Source organism: Chinchilla lanigera, unplaced genomic scaffold (genome assembly GCF_000276665.1).
Source record: "Chinchilla lanigera isolate Chin_1 unplaced genomic scaffold, ChiLan1.0 scaffold00049, whole genome shotgun sequence".
NCBI classification, from domain to species: Eukaryota; Metazoa; Chordata; class Mammalia; order Rodentia; family Chinchillidae; genus Chinchilla; species Chinchilla lanigera.
The window spans coordinates 8,507,920-8,522,220 of record NW_004955450.1 but is presented as its reverse complement, the minus strand read 5'-3'; the positions used below and the strand labels follow the sequence as shown (position 1 = coordinate 8,522,220).

The window sequence follows — 14,301 nt, the reverse complement described above, 5'->3', positions numbered from 1 at the left end:
TGTATATACAATATTATTGTATGTGCAATATTATTGTATGTTGTATTGTATATACAATATATTATTGTATTGAATATATTGTATTGTTGTATATATTGTATTGTTGTATTGTATATACAATGTATTATTGTATTGTATATATTTGTATTATTGTATTGTATATACAGTTCCACATTCCAAGGTGTGGAATTGTTGAATCAAAGGATATATGCATTTGTAATTTCAATAGATTATTCCCAAACTGCGATTTCTTATTTCATCTTTGGCAAACCTAAATGAATTGTTCAGCAACAAAAGAGGGTAGATTACATAAAACAACCTTTCAATAATGGTGCTGCTTTCTATTTGTATGATAATTTATACTGTAAATTTACATGAGTTTATTTTTTCCCCACAGTAATCATAAGAAGTAGATAAAACAAAGATTATTGCACTGATTTTATAGAATAGGAAACTTAATCTAAGCAAGGTGCTCTGGTTTGTGTCTGGATGTCCCCCCAAAGCCTCATGCAGTCATGGGGCAGGCTTCCAGAGTTTATGATTGACTCATGGTCCAATGCTGGGATTATGGGTGTGAGTGCTACACCCACCCTGGGGCAGGCAGTTTGCATACAGCATAAGGGAGGGAAAGAGGCTGCTTACTGCCCCTCCTCCCTTTTGCTCTTGTTGCTTTTGCTGTCTTCCACCGCCATGAACTGTTGCCCTCTACCAGGTGCCGTTCTGTCCTTGGAGCCAGCCGAGTATGGACTGAAACCTCCACAAACTGTGAGCTAAATAAACCTTTCCTTCCTTCCTTTTGAGTATCAGGTATTTTGTCCCAGCAATGAGAGAAAAGTAACCAAGACACAAGGTTAAGTGAGATGCCCAAAGTCATAAAGTTTAGCAAAGCCCAGGTCTTTTGATTCAATTCCCTTTTTGATGAAAAGGCTTATTGGTTGTTTGGTCAGTTTTCATTGTAAGTAACTGACTTGATCTGTGAAATTATTGAGTGTAATAAGCAATCAGTGCTAACACTTACTGAGTGCTTATTTCATGGCAGACTCTCTTCTTAAGACTCCACACGCTCACCCAGTCCTTGTGCTGATACTCCTGTCACTTGTACTACCAGGTGTATTCAACAGGTTTCTTTTGTTGGTTTTCTAAACACTGTGGAGTTGGCTAAGTTTTTTTAAAAAGTAGTTGTATTTTATTTGTTTATCTTTATTAGCATTGTAGTAACATATCTATTAAGCACTTATTTTATGCCAGGAATGTTGCCAAGCACTAGAGTTGAAAAGGAGACACAGAAACAGTGCTGATATTAAAACAGATACAGGGCCAGGGATGTAGCTCAGTGGCACAGTGCCTGCCTGGCAAGCACAGGGTCCTGAGTTCGATTCCTGGTATATAAAAAAAGATACACAGGGGAAAGCCACACAGCCTCCTGTAGGTGCCACTTGAGTGACAGGCCCCACCCTGCTGTCTTCAGTTGCTCTCCTGGCAAATGAGGCAGAGTCTGCAGAGAGCCTGTGGTCTGCTAGCAGGCAGCAGCAAACCGAGTGTAGAGTCAGGGAAGGGAGGGAAAGGAGAAGAGGGAGTCAGTTTGGGGGTCTGCCCATCAAGATGCCTCCAGATTGCATCTTGAACATGAGGAGACACCGAGGATTTCTGAGAAATAAAATGACACGGCCCATCCTGAGTGTGAGAGAAGTGATCTATGTGGTGATAATGCTCAGAATCCCGGAAGACAAGGGTGCCAGCAGAGGAAGCACAACCCGAGAAATTACCTTTGTTATGGGCCCAAAACCCTTTCACAGAACCAGCAAGAGAAAACAGTAGCTACCATCTCTTAGGTTCCAGTGACGGTTATGCTTCTTTAGTCATCAGAAGTCAGAGAAGTCAAAGATCACACAGATGACACAGATGGTAAAACCTTGCCAGGTTTTGAACCTCAGCCTTCCAGATTCCATGTACTTTTACTATAGAATTCTCACACCTTCATCCCTAGGCAATAAAGGTCTGGACTATGATGGTGATGCTAACGGAAAAGAAGCAACAACTCAGAGATACGCCAAATATCCCGAGCTGTCTTTCAGATTCTTTGTGAATTACGAGCTCAGGTCTGCATCCACAGACAGAAAGGGACCTCAGGGCAACCTCTTCTTACATGTCCGGTTGTCAATTACCACTGGACAGTGAATTCTTTGGTTGTGCAGAGCCCAAACTACACAGCACTGAGCAGGACCCTGCTACCAGGTGCCTTCTTGCCTCTCTTGCTAACTGGGGCCTGATCCTGGTTTTGTTTGTTTATGTACTATGGCAGCATAAGACAAGTTTAGAAGACAAAAATAACCTTGGAATTATCTCGTGAATTCATGGCAATTACCACGCAATTACATGCTCAGTAACCACAATGGAATTCCAGAGTATTTACAGTTCACTTCCATGTGCAGACGCTCAGATTTCTGGGTCTTCACTGAAAAAGCAGGAGCCTGGCACAGGCTGGCATGACAAGGCATACAGAGCTGGTGGCCATGATGCTTCAGACTGCCCAATCAGCTGATAGAGTTTCTCTTTGCAGGCGTTTGCACCTCCTCAGTAATTCCTGCTTAGCCCACCAGGGCTACACTGTCCTGAGGCAGGGGGCAACAGAAGAGACTGTCCTGAGTTCATTCTTTAGGGGGTGGCATGACTGTCTCTATTCTGTAAATCCCCTACTTCAATTTCAAAGCACCCATACTGGCTGGCAGATCCTTTAGCTACATGTTTTGAAGAGTCTGTTAAATCAGAGGGAAATGCTTCCCACCTAACCTATTGCATGTATTCATTCTTTCTCTCATTCATTAAACACTAACGGCCTTTCCTGTGTGCACACTCAGCTCAACCCACAGATTCAGAAACCAAGCAGTGCCTGCCTCTAGAATATTCCCAGTTACCCAAGAGAAGAGCCAGGGGAACAACTCACCATTATCAGAGTGATAACAATGTGTAGCTATTAGACATGGGGGGGGGGCGGTCAATGAGATTTTCTTTGTTAAAAAAAAAACCAGGAGTGGCGGTAGACAGACAAAGGTTGATTGATAGGTGTTAAGTGACAGTTAGAGAGGAGCATGGGGTGATTAGATTAGACGTAACAGTTATATACTATGCATTTCAAAAAAAAAAACTAGAAGAAAGGATTTTGATGGTTTTTACCACAAAAATGATAAATGGTTGAGGACATAATATGCTTAACCTGATTAAAACATTATGTAATATGCAAATGTATCAAACATTACATGGTGCCTGCTACTATGTACAGCTTTTTTTTTTTTGTATCAGTTAAACATAAAAACAGCTATACGTGGTATTGCTGTAATCCCAGCACTCAAGAGACTGAGGCAGGAGGATCACCATGAGTTCAAGGCCAGCCTGGGCTACATAGGAAGCTCAAGGCCATCTTGAACTACATAGTAGTTAAAAAATAACTATTTAAAAAATAAAACAATAAAAATAGAAACAAATACCTACAGAAGGAACAATACTGATGGAGTATATTGATGTGTTAGCCGACAGGAGCCGAGCATTGCTATAGACTCTGCTTATGTGTGGGAAGAGCAGCCTTAGCAACGGTACTGATGATGGGACCCTCAGACACAGCACTTAATATAAAGGCTGAAGGAAAAGACAGAGCACGTAGGGAAAGCCTGCCTCCAAATATGACCAGGATGTTTGTGTGGGATACGGGGCAGGGGGTCTCTGCTGGGCGCTCAGTCAGCCTTAGTTCTCTGCGTTATCAATAATGATGATGATAATAATAATAATAATGACAATAATGGGTCCTGAAGTATGACTACAGGTGAGCGTCAGGTTGCTAGGATCCTCCAGAACCAGCTTTGGACCAGCAGCATCTCTGTGGTGGATTACCTAATGGGCAATTTGTGACGCCCAGCTGAAGTGAATCAGCGTGGTGCCGGGTGTGGAAGGCCCACCTGAGGACTGTTGCCAGCAGCATAAAGAGAGAACTGGAGAAGATGGTGTGCTGTTGATTCTCCTGGAGAAGCTTGTTGCACTGGTTTTCCTGATATGAACTCCGCTGTTCTCATCACTGGAGGAGCTCAGGACCTCGCTGTCACTGAAGATGCCTGTGGTTCTCTTCGGGGGAGCTCTGGTCCTTATCTTGAGCGTCGCTTCCTGGCTCCAGTGCAGATCCCCAGCCTGCTGGCACAGATCCTTCATCCCAGTGGTGCAGACTTTCTAGCTTCTACCACTGACCTGTGGGCCTTCCCAGCGCAGGTCCTTGGTACAGACTTGCATAAGGCATTGTTGTGGGCTCTGAGCCTCCAGGCAGACTCGTGCAGGACACTGCCATGGGATCCAGGCCCTCAGCTGGATTCTTTGGGTCTCTAGTGTGTGGACAGATTTCCTGCACTCTTCTGCACTTTACTCTTTGGGAGAATATTATAAAATAATCCTATAAATTATGTGTCCTGTATTAAATCTATTCCCTTGTAAACCCTAACTATAGCAATTTCCTTTGCCTTCTGTTCTAAGTGACTGTGCAAGTCCAGAAACCTGGTTGCCGGGCATCTGAGAGGCCCCCAAACCTGGGCCAGGAACCTTTATCTTCTGTGTTCTCAGACTGGTCATGGCCCTATGTGCAGTTCTTCAAATTTCCAGTTATTGCAGGGGAAACAGCTGTCAAAAGCAAATATCACATCCCACAAATGGCATGCTACAAAACTGCCAGGATCCAATACTTTACTCCGTACACATTAAATGTTAAATGTTCTTAGGAAGGAAGGAAGGAAAACTCTTTGGGCCTTCTGGAACTAGTTTCTTTGGGATAGACTGCACTAATAGCAGTTAAGGAACAGCAGTTCCCCCAAGAAAACAGTATCAAAATTGTAATACTGGCCACATCAATGACATAGGCTAGGTTTTGAGATCTGATTCCAAAAAGTGTAGTGTGGGAAAAGGGGAAAGTCTCTTTACAGCGGAGAAACCTGTGAAATTTTTGCTGAAGTGGCAGAAGCTATCCTAACCAGGTAATAAAAGTTAACATCATCAAGTCACACATATTATTAGTATGACAGGATGTGTATTAATTAGCTTTCTGTTTCTATAACAAAACTCCTTGGATAACTAACTTGGAAGAAAAAAATAGCAGTTTATTTAGTTGACAGTTTTGGAGGTTCCAGAGCCTGACTGAGTGGCCATGTTGCTTTGGACCTCTGGTGGGGGTGCTGGGTGGCAACAAAAGGGGGCATGTGATGGCTCAGAAGTACTTACATCAAGAGCCAGCAAGCAAAACTAAAGACCAGGAAGAGATCAAGTCCTCGGGCTCCCTTTTGCTAGCTCATCCTTAATGACCCGAGGGCCTCCCTTGAGGCCCCGCCTGCTAAAGTCTCCTCCACTTCCCAATAGCGCCACCCCAGGGACCAAGCCTTTAACACATGGACATTCAGGGGCCTCCAGTGCCCAAACTACAGTAGCATGGACCCTTGCTATGAAGTAATAAAAATTGCAGTTTACCTGTGTGTTCTTCCTCTCCAAAACACATTTCTCCCATCAAATCAAGAGACAAACGTAAGAACAATCCAAATCGAGGGACATTTTACAGAATACCTGGTCAGTACTCCTCAAAAGTGTCAAGTTGATCAAAAACATGGAAGTCTGAGAAACTGTCACAGCTCAGAAGCACCTAAGGAAATGACAAAATATAATATGGTATTTTAAATGGGATACTGAAACACAAAAATGGAATTAGAGAAAAACCACTAAAATCCAAATAAAGTGTGAGCTTAATAGGAAGGTGACAGTTTGGTTCCTCCGTTATGATACATGTTCCAGGGCAATGTCAGATGTTAATAATAGCGCAACTAGGTGTGGGGGATATAGGAACTTTGTATTATCTCTGCAGCATTTCCATTAATCTGCAATTATTCTAAATTTAGAAGTTTATTTAAATGTTTTTTGAGGGGTCTAACTTTCAGCTGTGGCCTTTTCAGTCACAAGAAACCAGTCGCTACGCGGTGATGACCACCCAGCTGAAGCATAACAATCTCTCGCTGGTTTTCCACTATGTTTTCCTCCAGATGTGTAAGGCACATGGCATTGGTTATGACCTTGAGGTAAGAACTGTTACAGCTCACCACGGCTGCACCAAACAGGGTGTGGGTGACCTAGGCAGCTAATTATTTGCTCTCCTTTCAAGCAGATATTCTTTGAAGGATGAGAATAACTCAGATTAAGAGTGGGCACTTCTTGGGGAAGGGCAGAAAGCCATTTCCACAGGGGAACAGCACCTGGCCCTGGGAAGTTCAATTCAAACCCCAAACTTGCACAACCACCTTGTAGAGCAAATGCTGCTCTTCAGACTTAGGAGGTATTATAAGGACCAGCTCTTGATCCTGAAGCGTAGCCTGAGTCTACCCCGAACTGTTTATCAATGAATATTCTCTGTTATAGCCTGCAGAGACTTCCAGAGCTAAATAGCATCAAATGCTGGCTTCAACAACAGAAAGGTATTTTCTCACAGCTCCAGATGCTGCAAGTCCAAGACACTGGCAAATTTGGTTCCTCCTGAGAACCTGCTTCCTGGCTTGTAGCCAGAAGCCTTCTTGTTGTGGACATATCCCACCACCATCACATACACCCTGGGGTGGGGATGGAGGGGATCTTGTGTCTTTTTGAGACAAGGTCTCACCATGTAGTCCAGGTTGGCCTTGAACTATGTAGCCCAGGCTGGCCTTGAACTCACTCTGTAGCCCAGGCTGGCCTTGAACTCACAGCGATCCTCCTGCCTCAGCCTCCTGAGTGCTTGGATTACAGGCACGTGCGACTACACCCGGCTTCTTATGTCTCTTAAAAGGACATCAGGTCTAAAGAGTGAAGGTTTTAGGCTTATGAACTCATTTAACCTTAATCACCTCCTTAAAGGCCCTGTCTCCAATATAGTCATGTAGAAGTTTACGGCCTGGTGAATTTGGGGCAACATGATTCAGTCCATAGCATTCTCCTACCTACGTATAATAATTGCTTTCAGGAAGGATTTCTGGTTTAAAAAAATAGTGTCCCCATTTTTGAGTGTCTGCACAGTTGCTTCATCCTGATGTATCTGGACGGGTACAACTGTGATGGACGTCTCTTCCCTAAACTAGGACCTCCGTTTTGTGCGTACAGACTCCTGTTCCCCTGGAGAAACAGTTTCCTGTTTTTCCACGCTGACACAGATTTGCAATTCTCTGACACTCAGAGCTGTTCTACTTGTGGAAGATCAAATCCCACATCATATCAACATATTAAATTTACCTCCCATACTAAATACAGTATAATGTATATATAACGACATAATAATTGGGCAGTAGTCAGATGATTAAATGTTTTGATTTGTAGAGATTCAGCCCAATCTCTTTTAGATTTTCTATTAGAGAACAAATACAATTTCCAGGAGTCGAATATTTTTATAGGCCCTTCTAACGCACACAGATCTTAAGCGTGGGACTGACTGTGAACAGAACGGCCTGTCTGACACTTGGCAATCCCCCACAAGCTGCCAGGGCACTGTGAGGGTGCAATAATGCCCTTTGGTTAGATTGATTCATGCTGGTTGCAAACACATATAATGGAGCTCATATCGCCTTGCAAATTACATTAAATTTGATCAAATACAGAAAGAATGAAAAAGCCAGATTGAACTGATTTACCTGAAATTAATTGTTGCATCTGCTGCACACAATCCCTTTGGAATTAGATTTTAGCCCCAAATCGATGAGAGTGAAACGCTCTCACATACCACAAGGTGGCTAAGTCTAACTGTAGCTTTATCTGCATCTATTTATTTCATTCTGAAATATCAAAGCAGAACAAGTGCTACAAATAGGCATAGATAACATGGAAAGTCTCCTGCCCAAAAGAAAATATGCTGCCATTTTCTATTACCTGATATTTTTTCTAGAGATGTATTCTTGAGCTAAAGGCCTTGTACTTACATTCTTGAGAAAAGTAAAGCACCAGACTCAATCAGTCATTTACATTTATCTCTTGAGTTGATCAGATCCATTTCTAGTAACAGATTTTAGTAGGAAAAGTAGATTGTGATGGCCCAAGGAAAGCAGTTGGTGGTGCAGAGGAAGAGCTCCGAGCTAGGGTCAGGGATCTCACCAGAAGAGCTACAGAAAGAACAGACCCGGGGGTGTGAAAGACATAGTCAGGACAGTCTTATAGACCCACCTGCAGGTCACCTGTGCTGAACAATTTATAGAAGATGAAAGATGAAATGGAGCGGGAGAGAGAAATATGGATATAGGTTGACGGCAACAGAACAGTGGAACAACATGAAGAAAAGGATAACAAGGAGAGACAGAGACAGACAGAGACAGACAGACAGAGAGAGAGAGAGAGAGAGACAGAGAGAGAGACAGAGAGAGACAGAGAATAATAATCCAGAAACTGAAACCGTCCATTAAAAACACAAAGGGTCATCAGAAAACAAAAGAGCAAATGAGAACAGTGGGGGAGAGGAGTCTTAAAAATCTGATGTAAGACGGAATCATTTGACTGCAAGGACAATTTGGAAATTCTCTGGCAGTGTCCTTGGTATATTTTCACTGAAGCGGTTTCTGAATGTTTTAGACCCCGCGATCCATCCCTGGTGAGACTGTCCACTTCCTCTCTCAACAGACTTTTCCTGAGGGGTGGAGCAGGTCAGATAGCAGCATTTACAGAATGCCTACTGTGTGCTGGCTACTTCACTATCTCATGTATTCTTCATGCCTATATGCAAGAGGGTATTGTTTCTACCGTATTACAGTGAGGATTTCCCCAAGGTCACACAGCCAGGCGTATTATGGAACTGATATTTGAACTCATAATTATCCACAAAGTCAAACATGGCTTTCTCTTACCCCAAAGCATCTCCTATGTGGCTTTTCCTCCCAAGGACTACTTCGCACTAACTGAGATATGATTACCAACCCAAGAATCTAGGTACCTCTTACGAGTTCTTCAGCTGAAGAAGCACAGACTTCTCTTCACAACCCATATGAATATCTCTACCATACAAAAGTGGGAAATGTGTTTAACAGCTAATTTCCCTAAGACTTCACTGTCCTCTTGGGTTATTCTGAGCCTAACGAGAAAATCACTCACCTAAATTCCAGTGTAACCTCTGCTACCTGTTCTCTTAGTTCAATTTAACAAGAATGATTTTTCCAGAAACAGAAGGTAACACTCTCAATATTATCATTGTTGATGCTACCAAAAGAAGAATCCTCTGATGTCTTTATTCTTTAACATTTTTTTTTCTCCATTATCACAAAATTTCAAGTGATATTTCTTGTCCAAAGTCTTGGGGAAAGAAAGGAAAATCAGGTCACCCTATGGGTTTCTTTTTCCTTGATGAATCCTGGAGAAAAGGGTTACTGAGTTTGTAAGCAACTTGGTGGGTCTCCTTCCCCGTATTCTGTAATACTACAGAGCCCCCCCACTGGGTTCCTAATGAAATGAAGTTGTAATGAAAGCCATATGGAGAAAGGCGTGGTGTTTACTGCCTGCAACAATGCGGGCAAGGCTGGTCTCGCACACAGAAGGCAGCGTGCCACAATCCCAAAAAGCTCCACAACTGCCAGCAATCATTTCCTTGGGCCAGGGTGTTGCCATGGAGGGAAGCATTAGAGCTGCTCCTAAGTACTCTGGTTCACCTCCTTCCAGGCACATAACAGAATTACACCTCCTCAGCTCTCCCTCTAGAGTTAGGCATGGCCATGTAACTCGTTTGGGCCAGTGAAATATGAGCAGAAATGAGCTATCTCCTTGCTGTGCACACTTATCTTTAAGGACTGCCATCTTTTCTCTTGGCTTGGAAGATCATGGATGACACTGAGGCAGAGACTCCTTCAGCCTGATCCCTGAGGGTATCAACAGTGATCAGAGACCCATGTGGGGGTAGAGCAACAGCAAGACCTATAGCTTTTATATTATAAACCACCAAGAGCTGGATTTTTAAGACTGCTGCCGCATGACTTAACCTAGATGGTTGGTATAGACATTACTGTCTAAAGAAGGATGCTCCCAAAATAGAAACCTAAAATTCTGGCATTGGCTTAGTGGTCAGGCAAGGAAGCTGTTACAGGAAGCAAGAGGGGTCACAATTCTGTTGTGAATTGGTAAAATATTTGGCAAAACTGACACCTGTGATAACTTGGAAGAGAGATAATACACCTAATATACCTACAGCTCCAGAGAAGCAGTTGGAAAATAACACTGTATGCTGAGCATTGTTGGCTGCATTTGGCAAAGTATACAAAAAGTGTGAGTGTTTAAATTCATCAAGCAATTCACAAGCAAAAGTGAAAGGGAATAGAGAGATTCCAGAAATAGAGTACTCTGCAGAGTTGGAAAAGCTAAACTGATCTTTAAACTTCAAAAGAGAGATGTAAAAAAGGGTTTTTGCCAAACAAAAGCCAAGTAAAACTCAGCCTTGCAGTAAGCATCAAGTTAAAGTTATGACTATAACCTTCTATTCATACCTCTGAATGGATTAATGTATGTCAGGGTAATGATCTGACAAAGATCTAAATGTTTTCATTTAGAAAGAATAGCTTGCCAGGTATGGTGGCGCAAGCTTGTAATCCCAGCACTTGGGAGGCTGAGGCAGGACAATGGTTGCAAGTTCGAGACCAACCTGGGCTACAAAGTGAGCTCAAGGCCAGCCTGAACTGCGTAGCAAGACCTTGTCTCAAAGAGACAAAAAAAAGAGAAAGAATAGCTCAAGAAAAAGAGACAAAGGTTATAGTTCTCCTACTGAAGCCTAACAAGCTGAAGATACTTGAAATTAAAAGAAAAAGACACAGAAACAAAATAAAGAAATGGAGACAGTCCAAGAAGTACATCTAGAAAAGAACACTGGAGGCAGTTGTTGGTATCTGTAGCTAATTGAAAGAAAATAAAGTTTTTGGAGAGAACTTAGCAGTCAAGAGAAATATCCATCTGGATTTAAAAGAGACTGTCTCTGCTCAAGACTTAACCTCTAGACTCAACCATCTATAGGCAAGTAGTGGGTGTGAAAGTCTTAAAATTGCTAAGGAAGGTATAATCTCAATATCCATGTCAGATGTGGACAAGGAAAATAAATATTTTATTTATTTTTTTTTTTTTTTTGGTTTTTTTCTCCGGTACCGGGAACCGAACTCACGACCTTGCGCTTGCCAGGCAGGCGCTTTTGCCGCTGAGCTAAATCACCAGCCCAAGAAAATAAATAAATTCCCCGAAGGCAGAGCCCCAATGGTGTTTCAGAATTGCTACAGACCTGTCTTCTGTTTGTCTCTCCTTCTGTTCCCTTCCAAACGGGAGTGTTTAGGGTAGTGCTTCTGTTCCCCTCATCTTTGAATGGTGAGGGCTGAGCAGATAATTTGTTTTTTTTCCTTTTAAGTTCGTGTCTTTCTAGATCAGAAAAGCCAGACCTAGACCACTCATAATGCGCTGTATTTATATTTGAAACCATTTTCTACCTTGTAAAATATTTTCACAAAGTTTCTTTCACCCTTACAATAACTTTGAAAGGTAAATATTGTTCTAATTTTGCAGATGAGGAAGCTAAGGCTTAAAGAAAGATTAAATCACTTTGCTGGTTCACATAGGAGTAGCAAAATATTGTGTATTATGGTGATTTCTAATAACCAGTCTGATACAAATTTTACACAATGAATAAAATGTAAAATATGCTTGAAGGAGAAAAAACGTGGATAAAAACAAACAAAAGTATAGCCTAAGAGGCTGCCTGGGAGAGCAGCACTGAGAGAGACACTGCATGAGGGAGCTGACGGCCAGGAAGTAACACAGGGAGTGTATTGCTGAGGGAGCACACTGGAGTTGCTTGGGGAATCTTTTGCCAGTGAAGTTTCCTTTGGTGAGCTGATTAAGTGTCTCCCACACATACAATAAGATACAGTTGTTTTATGAGCCTTTGAGTAAGCCTGCTACTCCTGTTATTCTCTCTGGTCGGAGGACGAGGAGATTCCTGCTCACCTTTCTCGGAGAGTTGTAAATGTCCAACAAAACTTAGATGTCTTACTCTGGCTATAACAGGGTAGCTTGTACCCAACTAGCTCTTTCACCAAAAATTATTATAAAAGTGGGACGAAGATATATAAAATAAGTGCTTAGAGGCATGAAGGGCAACCAGCACAAGGCATACCTGAGGAACCACAGTCCGTAGGGATGTAAGATTCGTGACATATTTTCTCCATTTTTTTCTTTGAAGATATTCCCAAATTGGATGTAACAGATCCAAATAGAAATCAGGCTTACTGGGTTAAGGAGAGAGAGAGACTGGAGTTCGTAACTGCCCAACTGTTTGGGATTTAATAGCCAAAATCCCAGAGCAAAGGTAGTCAAAGGGGAGAACCCAAGAATCTGTGTGCTGGGACCATCTGAATCACTGGGAGACTCCTACCCTGTGAATGGACATCTCAAGACCTCAAGAAATGCAAAGAAGACAGTAGCTGGAAGGTTGAGGGTCTGCAAAGACTTCAAAATCCACATGATGCGGACAAGACAGAGATTGGATTTCATGTCCTGCTAAATTGAAAGAGCCCTAATAGGCACCCCAAAGTGTTAATGGAAACTTCAGAAGAACCAAAATCCAGGAGTAAGAACACCTACCTAAGAGAAAAGATCAAATATATGGAGGAAGGACAAAACTTTAAATGGTCCAGATCCAACATCTAAAATCCTTCCTAGACAGATCAAGATAAGTTGCCAGTTCTCTCTCTGCTTGACAAAACAAAGCTTAAACTCTCTTCTCAGAACACTGGTATCTAAAGCCTCTGCAATGTTCCATCTAAAATGACCAGCATGCAGGGGCTGGGGATTTAACTCAGCGGCACAGCACCTGCCTGGCAAGCGCAAGGGCGTGAGTTCGGTTCCCAGTACCAGAGAAAAACCAAAAACAAAATAAAATAAAATAAAATAGCAAGCATGCAATAAAAATTATAAGACATGCTGAAAGAAATGACTAAATAACTGAAAACAAAGAGAAAAATAGAAAAATACTACGGGTGACTCAGTTAATGAAATTGTCAGACAGGGACTTTAGAATAACTATGATTAATATTAAAAATAGAGGAAAATAAGAATGGAATAGTCTTTAGAATTATAGGATAATTTCACCAAAGTCCTAAATCTATTTTTAAAGGCAAGCAGAAAGTACAGAAGTTTAAAAATTATGACAAAATTAATAATTTAGTACATTAATGTGTAGTAGATCATTTAAAATGATTAGTTAAATAGAAGACAGGTTGGTAGCAAATATTCAAAATTAAAAAGGGAAAAAATTACAAAGGGAGAAAATGAAAATATAAATGTTTAAAAGATATATGGAAAACAGAGAAAAAGTCTATCATTCATGAATTAAGGGTCTCAGAAAGAGAAGAGAAAGACAATTTTAAATAAATACTAAGAATTTTCCAGCTGGTGGCACAGCCAGGCATGGTGGTGTATGCCTGCAATCCCAGCATTCTGGAGGCTGAGGCAGGAGGATCGTTATGAGTTTGAGACCAGTCTGGGCTACAAAGTGAGCTCAAGGCCAGCCTGAACTACATGGCAAAACCCTGTCTCAAAAAAAAACTAAAAAAAAAAAATTTCCAAAACTGGTGAAATATACCAAACTGCATATTCAAAAAGCACTACACACCTTAGACAAGATAAACGTTAAGAAAATCACACCTGACGCATCAGAGTTGTATTGCTGAAAGTCAAAAAGGACGGAAAAATCTAAAAAGTAACTTAAAAAAATAAGCCCTTAAAGGAACAACAAGACTGATAAAGTGTAGAAGACAAGTGGGTCATAATTTGAAAGAACTAGAAGAAAAATCCCTGTCAACCAAAAATTTTATTACTGAAAGGGGGAAAATCCAATAAATATCCCACAGGTTCCTTGGAATGACAGGCCTATGAAATTGGTGGGGGTTAGATGCAAGGTAATTGCTGATACTCAACACAGTGCTATGTGAACATAAAATTCAGAAGTGAGAACCACTTACTAGAAGTGATTTATTATGTCTGTGTTAATAATAGAGCCCTAGAATAACTGTCCAATAGAAATATAATATGTACCACAAATGTAAGCCACATACATCATTTAAATTTCTCTGAAACATTTTTTAAAGTAAAAAAAAGTAAAGCTAATTTTAATAATATATTTCATTAACCCAGTATATCCAGAATATTTTCATTTCAGCATAATCTGTATAAAATTTTTGAGATACTTCACAGTTTTTGTGGTAAATCGCTGAAAGCTACATTTCAATTTGTTTTTTTTTGTTTTTTTTTTTTTTTTTT

General features: G+C 41.3%; 1 protein-coding gene across 2 annotated transcripts in view; it reads left to right on the top strand.

The window, feature by feature from the left end:
• Iqch (IQ motif containing H) overlaps window positions 1-14,301 on the top strand; it is a 198,621-nt gene that overhangs the window by 172,590 nt on the left and 11,730 nt on the right. For both annotated transcript variants that reach the window (XM_013518930.1, XM_013518931.1), the window contains exon 19: window positions 5,970-6,092. In XM_013518930.1, coding sequence (XP_013374384.1) covers window positions 5,970-6,092 — 123 coding nt within the window. The remainder of the gene's footprint in view (window positions 1-5,969; window positions 6,093-14,301) is intronic.